Source organism: Vanacampus margaritifer, chromosome 8 (assembly GCF_051991255.1).
Source record: "Vanacampus margaritifer isolate UIUO_Vmar chromosome 8, RoL_Vmar_1.0, whole genome shotgun sequence".
Lineage (NCBI taxonomy): Eukaryota > Metazoa > Chordata > Actinopteri > Syngnathiformes > Syngnathidae > Vanacampus > Vanacampus margaritifer.
In genome coordinates, this window is record NC_135439.1 from 16,774,830 (window position 1) to 16,797,684 (window position 22,855).

Here is a 22,855-nt window from a genome sequence, read left to right on the forward strand (position 1 = left end):
TAATCCACAAGACAGTCAAGAACCCATAGGAGCAGCTATCAGGTGGTTTATACTGCCTCACAACTATGTAAAAAAGAAAAGAAAAAAGAATGCCCCTTTTAGTAGTGGTGATATGGGGGTATCCGACTTCCGACTTCCTGGTTTTCCCACATCAGCTGTTGTTTCGTTTCCTGTGTGGGCCGCGTCATAGCTCTTGCGCTTACGCCTTTGTGCCCCTCGGTTGCGCGTTCCCGTTGACGGGTGCGAGTGTGTAGTATGTCTGTCTCAGTTGTCCGAAGCATTTCAGAGAGTTGAGACGCCCTGCGCGCTTCCGTGGATGGGCGGGAGCGCGTGGTAGGGTGGCGCAGGGGTGGGGGTGCGAGTGTTGGAACGCGACATTCAGTGGCCGGAAACAACGCTGATGTGTGAAACCCGGAAGTCCGTGGCTAATTGTTGCTTGTTAAAAATATTAATGGGTGCGACCAACTATCATCTGGTGCGACCATTGTAGAAATATTTCCATGATATATGTACTGTATGTCCTAAATGTCCCGAATTGTTGATAATAGCAAAATTTTGATAATAGTAAATAATAATAAATAAGAATAATTTTACGTTTTTATAATACATTAACTCTTTCACTGCCATTGACGTTTATAGACGTCAAGTAAAAACCTACGGAGCACTGCCAATGACGTATAAAGACGTCATCCAATTATTATTATTTATTTTTTTGAAACGGGTGCGGGCAAGGCTTCCGGAGCTGTGGTGAAAGTTCCCAGCCGGTCTGTTGTGCCTAAAGACTATTTTTGGCCCCTAGAGGGCAGCGATGACTCTCTTTTGACAAGATCGGGTGGGCGTTAGTAGAGGCGGAGCTAGAGCGTCGAGCAGGAGATGAGAATGGAAGACAAAGGAAAAATGGCGGCCGGTCGCGAGGAGCTCACGCCCGAGACGTTTTTTTCAAAGACCAAAAGCATCGCTGAAAGAGCACATTGTTGACAACGATGATCATCATCGATGATGAAGATGAGGGTGGTGACTCCGTGGTTGGGAAGCATTGACGCGGCAGTAGAAGACGTTAGATGGAGCTAGATGGAGGAGGGAACGGGCAATGGCGAGCGTTTGCAAGCAGCTCTACACTTACAAGACGAAAGGCATCGACCAACGCTAAAATAGTACATTGATGACGACGATGATCATCATCGATGATGATGAAGGTGAATCCGAGCTTGACGGCGAAATTGGAACCGCTGACGCGGCGGCTATGACGGTGTCGTAACGCGGAGCACAGCCGAGCACGCACAGGCGGACGTTCGATCGGACGACGGAGAGTGCCCCGAGTCCAATGAATATTCATCGGAGGAAGTGTGTACAGTCTGCTACTTGCTTTTTATTCCCCGGAAAAAAAGCCCGTCAAGAAAGTGTAACGTTTGCACGCAAAACGGACCAATGCAAAAGTGAAAGTAAACTGTTGTGCGAGTCCTGGCGTCTCCTTGCACGCAGGAGAGCGTTACAAAAGGAAAAACTGTATTTGAAGCATCCACATAATTGTAAGTAGTACCACAGTTGCACACATTTGTAAATAGTTTGCGAAATTGTTTTGTCAAATTGTTACACTGTTGAATGGAAATAAACGTATTTTGCAATCAAAAAACACTTTTTCATTGTTGGTGAAAGCGTTTTACAGAAGTAAAGCACTACTTAGGTGTTTGTGGCATCATTCATGGACAAAAAGAAGTGTACAATTCACTAGAGTGCATGAAATAACATCGTTTCACAAAAAGCTCTTTTTCTCCGTTTTTTGTTTCAAAACAGAGAATTTCGGTGAAAGTAACCATTTTCTATTGTTGATTACTGAAGAACGGAATAAGGTAGAAACAAACTTTTTTTTTCTGATGAAAGCTGAGAGTCCAATCTTTCATTTGGTAGTATGTGTGTTTCCATAAACAAATATTAAATCGGCTGGCAGTGGGGGACAACCCGTTTCTGAAAACGTCTGGCAGTGAAAGAGTTAAAAGGAACCCCGACTGTTTATATTATTTATTTGGTTGTTGCTAACATAACTATGAGATTCATTTTTCAAAAATAATTTCCAGTTTAATGCATTTTGTAGAAACTTTTGTTTAGGCGTATGCCGCCATTGTTTTTTTAAAGTCGCAACGCATTCAGTGCATAGTGACGTAGAATGGCGGCAGGCTCTCTGCCGAGCAATGTAAAACACCTATAGAGAAAGCAAGTTAAGCCTCGTAGCGTTCCTAAAGAAACAACATGCAATGTGGACAGTCACTCTCCCCCACGCCGTGCTCTCGTCATTCACCAGACACATTCGAGATTCATTTGATCATCCCCTTAGGAGCGCCTCGGAGGTTATACTCTGTATACTGTACCCGCTTATACCCTGGACTACACCACTGATTCAAGGTATAAATAATCATATAAAACAATATTCTGCGGGTCTTGAGAAATCAGTCAAAATGCTTTAAAGTGTGTAAAAGTTCACCACTAGATGTCACTAAATAATACAATGCAGCCGAAGAGCATGCATTTGGAAGCACGTGCACTATGGTGAGTCAGAGAGACCACAATTTGAAAGCCTACCATTGGGCATGAGCGAGTGAGCCGGAGTTAGCAGCTAGCAAGAGCGGCTAGTGGGAGAAGTTAGCGAAAGCTTGCAAGAGCAAAGCAGAGGGCGACAAGCGGCGGGAGCCCAAATCATGGGACTCAGCAACAACCACCTGCAGACCCCAACTGTGGAAGGTAAGCGGCTGTCATAGCTACAAGCACAACCAGGGCTAGCTACTTTTGCGAAATTGTCCTGAAGCAAGATGGCGGTGAAGCATATCAACCTCCTTTAAAGAGTCATGTAACAAATGTAATATAGGCTAATTAGTGATTACTAGACCTATGATTATATACAACAAAAAAAATCATGACAGTGATAGAACATACTTTCTTTTGCATATTATTAAAATAAATAATGATTTTTTTTCAAATGAATTAAATATTAGTTCAGCACTAAAGGACACTAAATCTTAACCACTATCACTTTAAAATAGCTGGCAATCAACTTAGTTGGATCAACTTACAGAACTATGTAAATGACATGGCAAGGCACAGAGAAACCATGTGAGGAAAAGCACTGAAGGGGAGCTCATCCACACTGAGAGTGATAACAGCCCACGACCACAGGTTGTGGTGTCATCCCAGAGACCCCAGGCCCAGATTGACCGTGGTAGGCCTCACACAAGGTGCAGAACCCCTGCCCTGAGTGGTATTGGGACTTCACTTTAATCTAATGATTACTCTATTCTTAGCATGTCAATCACACAAGGCAACGATGCAGTACAAAATATTGCTTTCATTTGTATAAAAACAAACAGACTGACAAAGTGCAACAATCCAAAACAGGGACGTCCACATACATTCATACTTCATAAGTCAGTACAGCAGATGCGATTTCCTCCTACAAGCGGGGAAAACACAGTAATTCCCTTGAAATTGGCCCCACTCACTCCACATCCCCACCCATTTTCCATCTCTTTCTTCTGTCCGAACATGTCTTGCTGCATGGATGGGCACATGCTCCATCCAGAGGCCAAGACAGCTGCCTGCCATGCATAATGTGTCCGTTGAGACCTCCCTCTGGCAGGTGGAAACTCACTAGAGCCTTGGGCTTCCCACCACTACGGGAAGGTCTGAAAGCATATGGTCCTGAATAGGGATGTGCAGAGGTTTTCCTTGAATGTGCCACTCATTCACAGAATGTGATTAAAATGTAATGAGATTTTTGAAAATGAAGAGGAGGAGGGGGTGTTGGTTATTATTTCATTATTAGGTCATTATTTTCCTGGGCTAGGTATCGATTGTAATTTCCTCAATCATTTTGATTTTGAGTCACAAGAGTTCAGTTTGATTAAGTTTTTTTTCAATTCAATTTGCTTCAATTCAATCCCATATTGATTAATTATGCAACATCAGTTCTTTATAAATATCAAGGACATGATAAAAACTCCACAAACATTAAATTCCAAATACAATTTTGCAGAGGCAATAATTGGTTAAATCATTTAGTTTATTAATGAAAGTAATGTTATAATCATTTAAGTGTTACAAAGACATTGACATGAGCAAGGATGAGATGAAAATATTTTCATAATTCAAATTCAATAATTGCAAATATAAATAAAAAGATTCTGAATTGTCTTATGAGGGCAATAAGTCAGGTTTTTCATAAATGTAAGACAATACTTTTAAATTCATCTGAACAGTAAGATACAAAAAAATGGCCTTTAAAATTCTATTTTGTTATGATTTAAGGGAATAACCGATTCATGGTTTTTATGAATCTATATCAGGCTCAAAATTTTTTTTAAACACAGCCCTATTATTTTCTTATTTGTTGATACCAAAGTGAGAGAGACTACATCCTGGGTCACCAACGTGTCGCCCCAAGGACACGAGTTAACTGCTAGCCAGTTGTAAAATTAGTTCACCAGTGATGGGATGTTGTGATTTCCTGGGAATGTTGGAGAAGTGATACGTAAAACGGAAACACTTCCAGAAATTTATAGAAAATGTTGCGTAATTGAATCTTGCGTAATTGATCTTTTGAGAAATAATCCTGATCAGTGTCTTAACAAAGAATAATTCTTTATTAATAATAAGATATAACAAAAGGTAATTTGAGCAAGTTTGTCATTTTAGAGGGGTGTATCAAATTGGTAGAATTATCCATATATATTGTGTGTAGTATGTGCGGGTTCATGTGTGGATGCATCATATCAGATCTGATGACAGACAAGTGACACCACAGACGGCAGAACTTCAAGATAGAAGTAAGATTTGTGACACTGACAAGTCCAGAGTCACAACAAATTCATCAAACTGCTCCTAAAAATGTCACATTGAATCCTAATATTTGATAAGCCCTTTGACGAGAACAATCTGGTGCAGATGCATCTGAATCAGGAATATTCATTATAAACATCAATTGTTATTAATAGCTCTCCAACTATTTAACTGTTAACTGTTAATACTCTCAACATTCCAAGTGTACACTAAGAACATTTACTCTTTTGTGCATTGTTTAAAGTGAACACAACAATGTAAGTTTTTACCTCCTGAATGTGGTGGTGGGCCGCATAACAGAACCACTCCTTGACCTTCTCGGACTGAAACAGAACTTCTTCTGTGGGTTTTGAAGTTTTCCAGGTCTGAAAAGACACAAGTAATGTAAAAGTATTGCAACATTAATGAGCAATTCCTTTATTTTCACAGTTGACGTTGCTTGTAGGAGACATGGAAAACAGGCTGAATAGGGGTACTCAATGACCAGGGTTGAGAACCACTGGTTTAAATGGTAGTTATTTAATAAAATGGCCAACAGGTGGCAGTGGAGTATAAGAGATCAGCCAGGGCCACATTGCAACAAGCTGTTTCCCCCACTGTTTTCAACAGAAACAGATACAAACATACTTTTTTTTTTTCCTGATGAAAGAAGATACTCTAATTTTTATTTTGTAGGTTCCATGTTTTTAAAGCAATAGAACTGAATATTCTGTAGGCCTCGCAAAATCAGACAAAATCCAGCAAAACAGCCGGGAGCAAAGGGCGTTGCTTCAGTGAAAATGGGAGTGAATGAGTTAAATTGGTATGGCCAAACAAAAGATACTAACTAAATTGGGGCAATGTGGGGTTTTCAATAGCTTCTATAAGCATCATTGAACACTATTCTTCTCTACTTTTTGACAATTGTACAGTATTTGCATTGTCCTTGAGTTGCCCCATGATGAGAGCCACAAACATTAAATTGGGCATTTCGGACAGCTTGTTACATGTGACCAAGCACATTAACCTGATACAGTACGTTCAAATCTCAAGAGACTTTGACTGATTACATGAAAAATAACATAAGTGGTTACCGTAGGACAGGTTCCGAGTTGGTCCCACTCAGTTCTGACATTGGGGGTTTAAATTAACCAGGCTCTCTGTGTGGCATGTGCATGTTCTCCCTGTGCTTGCGTAGGTTTTCCTCCACATTCCCCCAAAATTTTTTGTTTTTTTATTTAAATGAAGATTCCAAATTGTCTGTCCGTATAAATTGTGAGTGTGGATATTTGTTTGTCTATATGTGCTTTGCAGTTAGGTGGCTGGCAATCAGTTCAAAGGCTCGCGTCCTTGTGACTATAGAGAAGCTAAGCGATACAGAAAGTAGATTTAAGGCTACCTGTCGCTACCACTTAATATTACAAATTTATTTCCAGTATGGTTTTCACACAGACACACAAACACACATACATGAAAAACGAAGAGTCTATTAACACATTACATTCAGACATTCCCTCTGTATGTGACTGAGGAGGTGGGACATATCTGTTCCTTAATGGCATGTGCTGAGGTTGAAACCCTGAATGAACAAGCCAATTCATAATAGATTACTCAGTTTAGAGCACAATCTTAGTGGCTGATGATGATCATGGATAGGCTGTAGTTACTGAAATTGCTCAGTGGAATTAGTTTTGCCTACCGTCAGAATTAAATGTTTTTTCACCACTACATTTAAAGTTCATTGGGTGTTTTTGCTCACCATTTTCCCGAGCAGTCATTGAAAAGACAAGGCAAATCTCAATCAAACAAAGCGTAAGGCAGTGCACATTTTTTAGTCTTGTCGAGACAATCTGTTCAAGACCAAACAACAGTACACTTTTTGAGTATCTGCACCACTTACTTTCATCTGAGGGCCTGATACAAGGTTAGATAAAAGCCTCCCCAAACAAAGTGGACGAGAACAAGCGGCATCTACTCAGAAAATAGCATTTTGGGTCTTTTTTGGCCAACATCAAAGCTTTATGATTTGCGAAGTGTGTGGAAAAACAACTGATTTGCTCTGTATTAATTCAGACAGACGTAGCTCCACTTATGCTGGTGCGTAGAAGTACAACTCTCTCGTTCCTTTCCACTTTATCAATTGCCTTCCACCAGCCCAAAAAAGAGTAAAGGAAGCATTGTTGTGCCATGGGATGCAGTTACAAAAATACAACATACAACAAGGCCTGACTACTGCCTTCAGATACACGGGGCTTTTTACAGTAAATTAACAATTTGCATTTAAAATTTAAAGCAAAATCTGCATGTACTGGATACCTAAAATAGCATACATTAAAATTTACATATACTGTAGAAAGGACAGGATGAGTTTTTTTGTTTTTTTTTACAAAATATGTTTGTAATCTGTTTACTTTCCAGTAAGAAAATGGCTAACAATGATTAATGGCCTTGCAACAAGTAAAAGTTATGGCCCGTCTGAACCCATTAGTATCAGTTACCACAAACCTTGTCTGACATTACAAATCATGTCCCAGATTATGATTCACAATTTAGACAATGACATGGATGCATTGCAAATGCCAGCATAACGCATTATACTTCAACCAGCCCTGACGAACAGACATAGGCACAACACTTTAAACATCATTGTGAAGGACAGCCAATAAAATACGTAAAAAAAAATAATAATCTAAAATTACGTGCTAATCACAAATACTAAAATGAACAATAAATGGATGGATGGATAGGGTACAAATTAGCCTATAACAAACATAATTAAGGAAGGATCAACAACAACAAAACACACACATATGTATGGAACTGGAATGCATTGTGGCATAGACTATGGATGGGGCTGCTCGATTATGTAGAAAATAGTAATCACAATTATTTTGGCAATATTTTAAATCACGATTATTTTTGGGGTAAAAACGAGAAAATGTTTACACGTAAAAAATATTAAGACAAATAAAATTATTTGAAACACTATTATGCAAATTTGTTTTTGAATTAAACAAAATTTATTAAATTAGTTATTTTTAAATAATAAAAATGTGAAAATGTATGAATTTAATCAATTCAAACAACTCAAAATTAGTATTAATAATCTTTTTTTTTTTTTTTTTTTTCACAATTATGCTGTTTTTGTAATTGTGGAATGTAATAATTGAAATTGTAATTGCATTTCAATTAATTGCACAGCCCTAACTATGGATATAGAAATTCCACACTCTAATGACAGCTTGACGGTGGAATTACACCTAAAATAGAAGACAGTTTGAACAAAATTGTTATTAAGAAGACTTAAGGAGAATAGAACATTTCCATTCATTTTGTGCAATTTTACATAAATGCAATATTAGGCTATGCAGGTCTTGCCCCGTACTGTGGTTTCGGTCTGAAGGGGAAAAAAGCGGTATCAAATTATATACAGTATGCCCATTATTAATTGTTAAAAAAAGTATCCGTAAAATAGTGAGGCAACAAACCCAGTACCCCATATAAAGGGGGGTTATATACATACATTCGGTGTCTAGACCGTTCGGTTCAGATATTTTATTTTGGTCTGCATGTGTCTTGTTTCATCCGGTGTAAACTAAAACTAGATGTCAACCACAGAATGCATATGAGAATGAGAAGCGGCTTAGCAGGGGGTCAGTTGTGCAAAACGTAAGAAGTTATGAAGCGAAATGTTGTGTTGGTTATCTAAAATTACGGATAATTTGCCTGAATAAAAAAAAATGTGGTCTCTTTTTCTGTGTTGTAAATACAAACATAGAGCAATATTTTCAATATTGCTCTATGTTTGTATTGACAATGGTTGGTAAAATAGAATGGTTTCTAACAAATGACATGGCTATATCTCACTAGCTATTGCTGCAATATATGCCAATCCTTGCCAATCAATCCGTATTACCCGTAGTGTGTTGACACAAGTGCCTATGTCTGACAATAAATTACATGCCAAGCATTGACGAGGATGACAGGCCCTGTACTTAATATTCCTCAAGCAAGAAGAAGTCAATAAGTGCCTTCCGTATTTTCCAATTATCAGACAAGCATAAATGATGACATTAACAACAAGTGAATGATGGTCTGTTCAGATTAGATTCTGAGGTTTGGCCGTTTGTAGACAAGGCCACTAATATTTCTCCAGCCAGCCATTTTTGGAACGCAGCACCGGTGAAGAGTCAATGCAGACACTGTTGATTGTGTTGGTTGGTTTCCACAATGAGAGCATGACAGTTCCATCAATTGTTAGGCTGTGACCTTCGCAGCCTTCAGTTGTAGGCAGAGCTTTGGTGTACATGCATGGGGCCAGTGTCATCTGTCTTCTTTATTACTCTTGGTTTAGTTTAATTAACTCCACTGCATGACTGAAAGGAGAACATTCAAGCGGATAATATAAAGGGCAACTGCTAATACACGACCGTGTCATGCCATCCTTTATAGTAATTTAAGAGAACAAAAAGCTAAAGCACTCCTTCATGGAGATGATACAAAGCTTGAAATAACTTTTTTTTCCTTTTAGAGGCAGTTTTGCAAATTAATGATTTTATTTGAGGAGCAACTTTGAAATTTTGAGGAGAAATTTGTTGCCGGTTCATCCCAGGGACCTGAAGGAAGGATTTTATTAAATAATAAAAATACAACAAAATAATGGGGGAGTTGAATGTAGGGCTGCAGCTAAATATTTTAGTATTCAACTACGATATCAAAAGTTCTATTGAATAACATAGCCATGAAATACACAACTGCATGTGGACACTGCACATTTTTGTAGAAAAATACTGTGTGAACACATCAATCAATCGATTAATCAAACTTTATTTACATAGCACCAGGGATGAAAATGGGCAGAACGGACTGGTACTACTTTCCGGTAAAAGATTCGGGACCGGAACGATCCGGAGAGGTGCTTCGGTCCCGAAAATATGATGGCAACTGTCAAAACCCCATGTTTAAAAAACCTGCCAGGGTGCCATACAAGAAGAAAACAATCTACTAACTTTAGAATTACATACACAACAAGTCACCAAAAGTGGGGGGAGCGTTTAGGCGGCGCGATTGCATATAGACAATTTAGCGCGGACGGGTGCGAAAGTGCGTGGGGCAGCGTGGAGGACGCGTTTGGAACCGTGGGAAGACACGGTGTGGTGAAAATCCGCATATTCACCAAAGTTGAAAAATTTTAACTTTCTTCGCATTTCGCCTTGCGGCCTGATGGGCTGAAATATGTGCCACATCGGCTTCGGGGATGGACGACGTCACACATCCTGTCTGTTATCACCTGGACAACATGGACAGTCACTTACCCAGTAAAAAATGTAATCCCCTCCTGCGGGGACACATGTTTTTCAATACATACATGAAAACATGCGTGGGCTTTGTTTTTGAAACAAGAAAAAAGTATTTATCACAGAGAAGCAAAAGAAATGCAAGCACTCGCGCTGCAGTGGACTTTAGGTGCATTCAAGGACCACGCACGCAGTAGGAAATCTCAAATATAGCCTACATAGAAAAACCTCAGACAACTAAATGTTACTGTTTTTCTGTTGTGTTCCAGATGTTTGAAGTTTAAATATCTGTTTACAAGGAACCTTTTCAAAGAAACTCCACTTTTCTGTGGTAAAAGTTACAATATCCCTTGGCAGGGGATGCAATTTTTGTACAGGGGTAAATACTTTTAGCACAAAAGCGGTACGCTTCCACTTATTTTGGTGTGAACGTAGCATAAAGTGCTTGTGTAGCGTAATCCGTTTCCACCGATATCTATTCTTTATTTATTCCACGGAGTTCTGTCCACCTGCTCCCTTCTCTGTGTATCGGACAAGTCACGTCGATGTGCACACGTCGGTGTTTTTGTTATCTGTTATTTTGCACATCATTGGAAAAATAGAATTTTGAATCAAAATAAGTTTCTCACGTATGCCTTGTTACAAACAGGTTACAGTATGTGTAATGCAGTATGATGCATATATAAGACCTGTTGTGTTTTATTGTGTGTTATTGGTTACCATACGCCGTTTTCTTTGCATTTCGGTGGTTTGAGGAGGTTTGACTCCCACCCAAAAAATAAATAAAAAATATGGCTGCGCGGCGACCTTTGTCAGGGAGTTCTGGCAAGATATTCTAGCCAATTTCACCCCTGTATGACACCTTTCATACCTTAAAATGCAAGTCAAGGTGATGAACAATTAAAAAATCCAAAGTACAATAAAAAGAAAAGCCAACCCTCCCCACAACATACCCATTATCAACATAGCAGAGCACAGAGAAACCACGTGAGGAAAGACACCGAGGAGGAGCTAATCCACACTGAGAGAGATGACGGCCGATGACGACAGGGAGCGGTGTCAAGACCAGCCACCTCTCCCAGTGTGAGGCCCCCCCATGAGGAAACACTGGAGCTAAAAATTAAAATACAACCAAATAAAACTGTTAAAAGTTAGAAGAAAACAAAATAAAAGGCTAAAAGCAAAGCTAAAATACAATATGGTAAAAGGAACTGGGAACTAACTAAAAAAAAGCGGTTAAAAAAAAAAGATAATTTAAATGCCAAACTTTAAAAGTGTGTCTTCTTGAGCCTCCTCTTATAAATAACAATAGTCTCTGTGGACCTGATGCCCAGGCAGGCTATTCCATAAGTGAGGACCACAGTGGCTAAATGCAGCCTCACCATGTATTTTGGTCCTCACCCTAGAAACAGTTAAAAGGCCACTGCCAGAGGACCTCAGGAGCCGCGAGGGTTGTTATTGCAAAATCAGGTCAGATAAATAAGATGGCCCAAGACCCTTAAGACATTTAAAACTAATAAAGCACCTTAAAATCAACCCTGAAACAGATAATGCAGCAATTTTAACATTAGATCTCCCACAGCCGTTCTCAAAATTGGATTTGTTGTTACTCTGTTTACATAGATCAACAATGTTCCTGGTCTTTTGACTTTTCCTCTCTCTGTATCTATATCATTACTGCACTGGCATTATATTGTATTAAAAATTTTCAACTATTTAGATCATTACCTTAGTCATTACTACTTTACCTCCGTGACAGTCAATTTGATGGCTCTATTCATTTCAATGTACATCTTTCGCGTTGCTGGGACCCGCGGGGTTGCGCCGCTGGGCTTCCGTAGCAACTACCATTCAACGCGTAGGGATTTGGCTTTGGATACAAGCTTTATCACCATGTTGAATGAAAAAAAAAAAAACTATTCTACAGAGGAGACTTTACACAGCTGCAATCTGAGAAGCTGAAAGAGAGTCTGACGAATCACATAGAGTGGTCGCTGGTTCGCTTGGCAGTTTCAGACAGCAAGTCCGAATAGGACCAGCCCACTCCTGGCTAAGAGGAGCCTGTATGGCTCCACTGGAAGTGGCGACACAGATCAAGGTAGAGAAAAAGCTTATACTAGTAAAGAATATGCTCCTAGATGTGATGGAGTCATGACGTTTTTGGCGGTACAAGCCTGATAATCAAAATTAATACATCCGTTTTCCGCAGAAAAGCAAGAGAGGGGCTTTATTAGCTACTCAAAACGAGTAATAACCATATTAGGCGATTACGAGAGTGCGAGAGCACAAGCCGTCAAAATGACTGCTCTGGGAGATGTAGTTGTTTTAGAATTCTAGTAGTGCTAGTGTTAAAACTGGTGTAATGTGCTCCCGCCCTCTGGTCACAGTCAGCACACGTGCAGCTGAATTCTGAAGTAGTTGTAAGCTTAAAATATTCTTTCTGGGAAGACCAGAGAGCAAGGCATTACAGTGATCTTAACGACAACAAAATTAAAGGATGCATGAGCATCTCCGTGTTGGTCTACGAGAGAAACGGGCGGACTCTGGCAATATTCTTAAGATGGTAAAAAACTATCTTGGTTACATTCTAAATATGAGGAATACAATCAAGCTCAGAGTCAAAGATGGCGTCCAAGTTCTTCACACATTGAAAGGGTTCAACATCTCGTATAGTTCTGGTAAAAGTTTCTCTCTCTGACCTTCAGGACCGATAACTAAAATCTCTGTTTTGTCGTGGTTGAGCTGTAGGAAATGATCTGCCATCCATAACTTAATATCTAAAATACAATTTAAAAAGGTATCATTAGGCACCATGTCATCAGGAAAGATGACAATGTACAGCTTTGCATCGTCACCGTAACTGTGGAAGTTGACACAGTGTCTCCTGATGACATCCCCATGGGCAAGCATGGAAAGATTAAAAAGTAATTGGCCTCAAATTGAGCCTTGGGGAACCCCACATTTAATACTATGGGTTCCTGAGGAACATGTATCCATATACTTACAAAGAAATATGTGAGATATGAACAAAACCAGTTAAAAGCAGGACCAGAGATGCCCACCAGGTTTCTAAGTCTGTTTGATAAAATGTGGTGATCTAACACTTAAATCCAGTAGCACCAAGACTGGAAGTTTTTTCAAGTCTATATTCCACCGGATATCATTTAAAATCTTTATAAGGGCAGTCTCGGTACTATGGTTCATCCTAAAACCAGATTAACATTATTATTTGTATCTAAAAAAAGAATTGAATTGGATGGAAACATTTTTTTTCTAAAATTTTACTTTAAAACAGTAAGTGGGATACAGGACGGTATTTTACTAATACTGGGGTCTAAATTGCTTTACACCACCACCACCATTTTAAAGACGGCGGGAAAGACACCTGTCTGAAGAGAGAAATTGACTGTATTTAAAATCTATACCTAAAAAAATCCACAAAATATCTTTATAATTGATGTGACAATTGGATCTAAAAGACAGGTTGTTGGGTTGACCTGGGAGAAAACTCGACCAAGTGTCCTTCCAACAACCAGAGCGAAACTTTCCAATGTTTCCTCAGGTAGGTGACTGTACAGATTTATTAACTCTTATATTCTGATGAACTAAAAAACTGGGCCTAATGCCATGGATTTTACTTCTGAAGTGGTCTGCAAAGCATTCACAGACAGCATTTGTTGGAATCTGTGTTGGCATTTTAAAATCAGGACTGGTTAAAAGATCAAAATTTGCCATTTCTGTCTTTTAGACATTGTGACATTTTGCTTAGAAATTAGTTTTCCTTCTAATTTGACTTTGGTTTGACAGAAGACATACTTACTTCTCTAATAAACCCTGAGGTCATTAATGATGTCAGGTAAAAAATGGAGGCAATCATTTACAGCTATAAATATACACATTCTATTCAAGTGGTCCATCTCATCGCTTGCAGCCACTTAGGAAGGTGAGCACATTCTTTGCTGATTTGGTTGCCTTTTGTCATTTATGTTTTGATCTATTCAAATTCTCATAATTTAAGATATTGAGCTATTTTTAATTATCTTCGTTGTCATCCAGTCCTAGATAATCATTATTGTGAGAACAAATGTGGTACAATGAAGTCAGATTATGTGTTGTAATTTAGGAAGAACGTTTCATTGTCATATTGTTTACTAGTAACTTTAATGATAGATAAATTAAAGTGGTAAACTATTTATTGTCTGTCCACAATAGTGAGACTGCACATTTGTTCGGGAATGCTACTGTATAGGATAAAACCAACATAACATAAATAAGGAGATTATGATCTGCTGCTCACGAAAAAAATAAAAAATAAAATCACATGTTGTTTTTCATGGATAACGGATATTTTTAGGGATGAGTGAGGACCGATACCAGGTATTGGTAACGGGCCTATACCAAGTTATATTTCAACGAATCAGTATTCACAACGGGGATCGATACTGGTATCGGCTGCCACGTCCTTATAACTTTATTAATTAACATATATTGCGCCATGCAATGCATTTTATCAACCAAAATACGCCAAAATCATCATGCAATATTTCAAAAGTGAAAAACTTTAGCTTGGACACGTGTTGTTCTATTGAAATACATAAGGTGATTTAAAAGAATTCACCCAAATCATCATGCAACATTTCAAATACCAAAAACTCAAAAAAATCTCTAGCTTGTACCTGTGTTGTACATACCTTCAAGTTTTTATTCCATGTTTTACAAGTGCTCTATGTAGCCACCACCGGCAGCACAGATAACATCGAGCCGATAAGCGAGGATTAAGGGAATGGGAGGAATTCTCATACTGGCTTGATGTTGTCCGTTCTGACGATGGTGGCCACATTGAGCACTTTTAAAAAATGGGGAAAAAAACTTGAAGGTACGTACAACACGTGTCCAAGCTAGAGATTTCTATTGTTTAAAAATTTTTAAATATCGCATGATGATTTTGGCGTATTATTTTTGAATCACCCTGTAGATTTGAATAGATATGACACTTAAGGAAAATCTTGCCGCATTACATGTTTGTGGATGTCACTAAAACCAAATAATCAAAAATGCCTTTTCTGTATTGATAGCACATGCTTTGGCGTTGACAAGAAAGTAAGCTTCATGAAAATCAGTTGAGAAATAAGCATGTTGTTTCTTCTTTTCTTAATTTTTTAATACTTATAAAACACCTTCAAGGGAATGTTTTCCTCTCACCAGATGGTTGTACTACAACATATTTTGATTGTAACTGTTTCTGGCCACTGGATTATTTGTTTCATTTTATTTATTTATTTTTTGAAATTATTTATTATTATTAATTATTTATCCAATACAAAATATGCCGTATGAGCAAATTAGGGCGGCACGGTGAATGACTGGTTAGCAAATCCACCTACCAATGCAGAGGTTGTGAGATCGAATCCAGACTCCGGCCTTCCTGGGAGCCGTTTACATGTTCTCCCCATGTCTGTGTGGGTTTTCTACGGGTACTCCGGTTCCCTCTCATATTCCAAAAAACATGTATGGTAGGTTAATTCAACACTCTGAATTGTGCCTAGGTGTGAGTGTGAGCGATTATTCATTTGCGTGTGCCCTGTGATTGGCTGCCTACTGCCTGAAGACAGCTTGGATAGGCCTCAGCACGCCCGTGACCATTGTGAGGATAAAGTTCAGATAATGGATGGATGTAATGAAAGTTGCCATTCATTTTATGCAAATTTGAGGAAATCTGTTTTATTGGGATACAGAATACAGGTCATTCTTTAAAATGATCTGTCATTGTTTTTTTTTGTGTTTTTTTTATGTATCAAACGTACTAATTGTATTGGCACTTGGAATTGGCATCGGTGAGTACTGAAGAGTTGAATACTCGTAATGTGTCTGAAAATAGTTGTATTGAACGTCCCTAAATATTTTTTTTATTTTCGGCAAAAACAAAAAAAGAATCATTTCTACAATGACAAAGCCTGTTTTCTCTTTTGGTGAAGTCAGAGAACATGCGCTTATTTTTTATAGTGTGGTTTTGGACTGTAATAAACTCCTCATGAAATCCAGACAAGTTAGTTTGAGCATGACTTGTGTATTCAGGAGAGCAAAGTGCTTTTTGAAGAAGATGCTCTGCCTTCTAAAAATAGTCATTTAGTTCAGTGTGAGCCATCCCCTTTAATTAGACATCAGAGCAGTTTTAATCTTGTTGCTGGTGACTAATTGGTTTAAAAGGCGGTAAAAGTAAAAGTCGCAGGGTATTTTCACAGCACAAAACAGGAAATTATTGAACTTAAACCAGTGTGCTTTAGGAACAGTAAGATATTCAAATGTGTGCTTAACTACAAACTTCACCATAGTGAAGAAATGCTCTTCCCAGACTGTGAAATTGCTGTACAAACATCTCATAATTGTTTAAAAGAATAAACACATTGTTCTGCAAAACTTATTTTTCAGCAGAAAACAATGTTAGTCCACATGCAGCACAATGCCTCCAAGGTTATTCTTTGGAATTGGCCACTTTCCAAATTGTTTGCCCTCTTCTTTTCTGTGTCACAAACTTTTGATGGATGATGCTACTCACAAGGGTTGTGGCTGTCCACCTCCTGAGGCTAGGATAACTGATGGGCGCTCCCACTCAATACTTGCTGCCCTTGATTAGTATGTCAATTGATTCTAGTCACTGATTATGTAAAATGGTACACCAATACCTCATACAAATGGAAAGTTATATAAATCGCTGGCGTCGGGCCAAATCCACGTATCTCCAAAACCCACAAAAGAGCATGCTGTTGTTCAAGAGCGCAAGGCATTGTCAACACCAAGATTATAGTGACACTGTCCTTAGTTTTCATCTTTGGTAATTCATTTAATACGTGAGCCTTTGGGGTTGTTTTTAAAAAGTGATTTAAGTATGTTTATTTCGATATTAACCGGAATAAGGACGTTTGAAAGTATGTCGAACAGAAGTGATGTCATCTAGCAGCAGCCAATAGAAAAGCACCTTCAGACGATGTCGATCCTAGCTGACAATTTTGCATGTTCGACTTTTGGCTCCAATGGCTCGCCTTGCCTGCTTTTCCATTTAATTCAACTGAAATGCAAAGCTAGGTAAGAAGTGTGTTACTTTTTTCATTTTACCATGGTATTTATTAAATCTTGCACACAAGTAATGCACATTTAAACAATAAAGAAAACTAAGACTAAAACTAAACTAAAATTAAGCATTTTAACTAACTAAAACTAGGGCTGGGCAATAAATTGAATTAATCATAATTATTTAATTATTTTCAAAATCAAATTGTTGAAAAATTGCTAAATCAAGAAATCGAATTTTGTCTTCTGGGTTATTATAAAATGTTGTTCTTATGTTCTGTTGAATCCAGATATTATTGTGAGTTGTAATTTTGCTAATTATGCATGTTAAGTTTATGTTAAAACTGATTTAGAATTAGTATACATTATTGTTGTCTGAACATATTTCACAGGATTTATTTTTGAATAAATGACACCTTTAAATAAACATTTGTTGTGTTTATTAGATTAAAATCGATTAAAATCCTTATCGTCCTGAATGACCAAAAAAAAAAAAAAATCAAGATTGGATTTTTGGGCTATTTTTGCACAGGCCTAACTAAAGCTAACTAATTTAAAAAAAAAAAAAAAAACTCAAAACGAAATAGAAAACAACTGTAAGGGAAGTTCCAACACTGGTGAATAATTTTCAAAAACAAGGTAGACTGATCAATAGTATAGATTTGTGGGAAAAAATTGCTTTTTTCTCTCAATTGTGACATAGGAGGTTTCGGCCCAATGCCAGTGATTATAATGGAAATCACAAAAAAAGTTTGGTTCCTAATGAAGGTTTAAAGCTATTGTTTAGAACATCATAAAAACATGAACAAAAAACATGTCTTGGATTTTAAATTAAATAACTTGCAGTTCCAGACACAAACACAAATTTCAACCGCCACTCCTATGTTTAGCATCAACTTGCTGTTTGTGTGTTTTGCCAGTGTGGTAATTGTGAATAGTTGTGTTTTTCTATAAGTGCCCCGTCATGGACTGGCAACCAAATCATGGTATACTCCACCTCACGCATATAAAGTCAGCTGGTAAAGGCTACAGCTCATGCATAAACAGATTTGTTTTGAGCTGTTAAAGAGGAATGCTAAAAACACATTGATGAAGTTCCAGTACAGTATGTTGGCTGTAATTCTTGTTCATTGTAACAATTGAGACTCACATGCAAATGTTAGACTGGCGTCTCGGCTGACGATGGTTCCAAAAGCGTTGGAGGCGAGGCACTGATATGTTCCAGCATCGTTTTCTTTGTTCAGATGACTGATTCTGAGGTTGCCTCCAGATAAGCTGTAGTGAGATCCGGATTTGGGACTGATTTCTGTGCCATTAAGTTTCCATCTAAAAACATAAAATAAAAAATGTGTTACATCAACATTATCACGTGAATTCGTCAAATACAGTTTTTGTCTGTATGTGTGAACCACAACAATTTGTCCCCTTCATGCGTTAATCCCAGCAGTCATGAACTACTATCAGAGTATAGTTAACTATAAATTGGAGCAGATGTCCAACGGCTCAGCATTGACCTGATACTGTATATTTGGAGAACACATTTTTTTCATTTGCGATTGATTTAAATACTTTTATTTTCACTGTACTGCAGGGAATATTGCATGTAGATGTGTGAAGATATAAAAAACTTCAACAGGGTCACTGACGGGAATTTGGCGACCAGTGAAAACAAATCTCAAAATCATCAGGCTTTACACAATCAGAATTTTGGAATTGATCAGAAAGTTAAAAAAAAATAAAATAAATAAAAATCACCCATCCAATTAGAAGATGGAGCAATATCTATTTAAAGGGGAAGTCAACCCCCCCTAAGGCGACGTTCACACGGCAGGTCCGAGTTTTTTGTGAAATCAGATTTTTTAGGAGGAGATACGACGTCACTCACAACACTGTGTTTGCCGAAGTAAATACGTATGGTCCAGCGTGTCAGAGCCATATTTTTCAGGGCTCATATTTTTATCATCTCATATCTACAGAGGAGTGAAGACGTAGGAGGAGGTAGAAATAATATTTTGCGAAAATGAGGCAAGCCTGTTCGAGCGCCTCAGATCACAGAGACCTCTCCTTTTTTTTTCCTCCCTAACAATGACGTCACGTCATTGCCGCAAGTAATAAATTAGCCGTCTGCGTGGCTAAATGACCAATGTCACCACCACAAATGTCATCTTTAGACTTCATGTTTTAAGTGGGATTAAATTGAAGTCAAATATAAATTCACAACTGTTACTTGAAACAACTTTGCCGATTCACGTACGTCTCCTTAGCAATCCCGACGCGGAGCGCATATTGGATTTTTAATGATGCCGAGGTCGGATATATGCGACCTGGCCAGTCAGACTGCGGTCGCATTGCAAAAATTCGGATACGTTCACGCCGCAGGCAAAACAATCTGATTTTTTGCCTAAATGCGACCTGTATCTGACTAGTTTTATGTCAGTCTGAACGGTTCAATTCCGATTTTTTCATATGTGACCTGGGTCACTTTCATATGTGGTCCTAGATCGGATATGTATCCGGATTTTTGCCTGACATGCTGGACCATACGTATTTACTTCGGCAAACACAGCGTTGTGAGTGACGTTGTATCTTCTTCTGCGCACGCGGGTCACTTTGGGGACGCATTACATCCACACAGCAGACCAGAATGAGGTCGCAATTAATAGGTAATGTGAACGCTTACTCAAAAAAAAGCAACAAAATCACGCTGTTTTTATCCATCTCAGGGGGGTGGGGAGCAATTTGCCACTTGCTGTCGACCGAAGATGACATTAATGTTCCTCAGGACTCAGGTAACAACCAATTACAGCTCAGCTTCAGAAAACAGGTGAGCTGTGATTGGTCATTGCCTGAGCAGCTGTGATGTCATCTTCAGTCGACAGCAAGTGCCAAAATGGCCGCCCCCTGAGATGGATATAAATTAGAGCTGTCAAACGATTACATTTTTTAATCAGATTAATCACATCTTAGAATTTTTATTAATCACGATTAATCGCTTAATAAAAAAGCCAAATTTGAAGAGCACCGGTTATGTGTTAATTCTTTTGACATTTGATGTTATGAGGACGTCTTCAACATTTTTTGATCCACTGCACATGCTCATCCTCCTCTTTTTCTAATCAGTTAATTACTTGCATAATTGAAAATGGAAAAAAATGATCTTGATATTTTGACATGAACAAATATTCAAAATGTGATACGCAAACATTCATTAAATTCTTTACTTTAATGCATGAAATTATGTTTATTGCTCAAACACAACCTGTGCTACCTTAAACGTAGCCATCCGCTGTCACGCTAAAAGATAATCTATGGTCAAAATTAATGTGCGTTAATTCATGATTAATGCGATAATTTTTTGTGATTAATTAAACAATTAACGCTTTAACTTTGACAACACTAATAAAAATGTCTGGATTTTGCTTGATAGCTCATATTTTACGAATGTAAAACTTGTTTAGAAAAGTGAAGTCACATATAACATATTATTGTCAAGAAATTTTTACGATTTACTTCCACTTTAAACAATTTATTTATTTACTGTACAGTCAACCTCCGCAGGGGGTTGCGACTGTCCCAGCCCACAAACAGACAAAATTTGCATATAATTGTTGTCAATTGAAATACATTGGGGAAAATGGGGCAAACCCTACCCTGCCCCAAATCTTCAGCCCAAAATTATTTACAAATATTTGCAGGCATCCTGATGAAGGCCTGCAAAGGCCGAAAGGCATAGGCAACTTTTGAATCAACTGGCCATGTTATAATAAAGGCTTTTTATCTACAACGACTTTGTGTGCCTTTGTTTCCTATTTTTTTTTTTTAAGAGCTTCGGTGATAACTCCACTAAAGAGCACCAAAGACACATCCTAGTAGCGCTCCTGCATGCTCTGATAAGTGTGTATTTTTGTGTCCACACTATTTTCTGATTATTTATATGCCTATTTTACATAGGTTACTTATGCACTTTTTTTTTTAAATAAGATGCCAGATCAATTCAAAGCATTGAAGGATACATTTATTTGGGTCCTGGAACCTCATCACAATATCTTAAGAATATGTCAAGCAGTGTTAACTCTATTTACAGTGATTTATGCAGGCAAGCAGGCAACAACAGCAGCTCCACTTTAAGGCACATGCTTTATGCAATCATGTAACAGACCGTGTACACAGTGGTATAAATACAACACCATCTGGCTTATGAGGCTTTAAATGTTGGGCAGGCTGTTCACTTTGTTAAGCCTGATGCCTTAATTTGTATCAATCACAAAAAAAGAAATATGACTAATAATTATTTTTCTGATGCTGTTTGGAAATGTAATACGAAAGACACATACAATTGTCAGAATCTTTAAAAGATAAGGGTCAAACAATAAAGTTTTATTTTAGTATTTATTCATCATTCAAATATTTTAATGACACATCGATGTTTTAAAAAGAACTCATATCACTATGTGAAATATGGCTGCATCTTTTAGTCATGGATACAGTTTTTTCATAATAATTCATTAAATTTAGTTACAATTAAAAAGATGTACTGTACTGTAAAAAAAAAACGTGTGATATTGATTTGTGTTTAGCTCATTTTTCTGCTACTAGATGGCATAATTACATTTGTAAGACATTGATGCTCAATGCATTTGTCTTTTCATATTAATAGCTGAAGTAAGTATGAAGTAACTTGTGAAATTCTGCACATTTTTAAGATTGTAAAATACAAATTGACTCCGGTCTCCACAATGCATTATTTTTACGTGGACATGTCTTCTGTGTTAAGACTGGAATTCCCCCAGTACAGGCTTTCTAAGTCAAGGACAGTCATTAATCGCGCTTTAAAAATATTAGTGGCATTAAAAAAACCTTTAAATTAACTATGCCGCATGTCTGCCTCGGGCAAATCAGTTATGATTATTATATACAGTATATGCTTTGCACTTACTGCGGACAACTGTTATGGGACCAAGACCTAAAAACAAGCATCAATTAAAGATTGCTACAGAGAAGCATTAAGGCCGTCCTGGGAAGAAACTCTGAATTTTGAGATAGCCCTGAGCTTCAACCTCCTGTGCAACCTCCTGAATTAAAGATGACCGTCTAAAGTTACATTTCAAACAGAATGTGATGTTTTTTTGAGGAAATAGCATTGAAAAATAGACTGTCGTCCAAATATTTCTGTCATATGATGGCTAGTTGTATGGGGGTCGTGCAGCACAAGGCTTTAGCGTATGCAAGCCTTAGCATCATCACGTATTAGCTTCCAATAAGCCCCATTCAGACTTGACAAATTAAACTTTTCTTTAACACCAATTAAAGCCGTGTGATGCTTATTAAAAAGAGTTAACACAGCAGTCAAGGTGTGGTGCGGGGGTGGATCATTGACCCCAAAAAATTCCTGGGACATCCACTGCCACTGCTACTCACTGATAAACTGGAGGTGGGCTTGCTTGAGCTTCACAGCTGAATACCACCTCTCTGTTCTTCTCCATAGATTCCACAGGGTACACAATGCTACCAGGCTGTTTGGTGAAGACCGGACTCTGCAGGACAGTGCTCACTGGATGACAAAAATATCCACCAAAAAGCAAACAGTCATGTTATTATACATAAAGTGAGAATGACATAAATGTTCAAAATGATGTCTAATGCGTATATAAGAAATATCTTTTACATCTCAAGTTTCTCTACGG

At 38.0% G+C, this 22,855-nt stretch overlaps 1 protein-coding gene across 2 annotated transcripts in view; it reads right to left on the bottom strand.

Annotated features, from left to right (window-relative positions):
• The window catches only part of LOC144056455 (contactin-4-like), a 145,320-nt gene that overhangs the window by 93,477 nt on the left and 28,988 nt on the right, over window positions 1–22,855 (bottom strand). For both annotated transcript variants that reach the window (XM_077573294.1, XM_077573292.1), the window contains exons 3-5: window positions 22,590–22,722; window positions 18,322–18,497; window positions 5,097–5,192 (exon numbers count right to left, since the gene is read on the bottom strand). In XM_077573294.1, coding sequence (XP_077429420.1) covers window positions 5,097–5,192; window positions 18,322–18,497; window positions 22,590–22,722 — 405 coding nt within the window. The remainder of the gene's footprint in view (window positions 1–5,096; window positions 5,193–18,321; window positions 18,498–22,589; window positions 22,723–22,855) is intronic.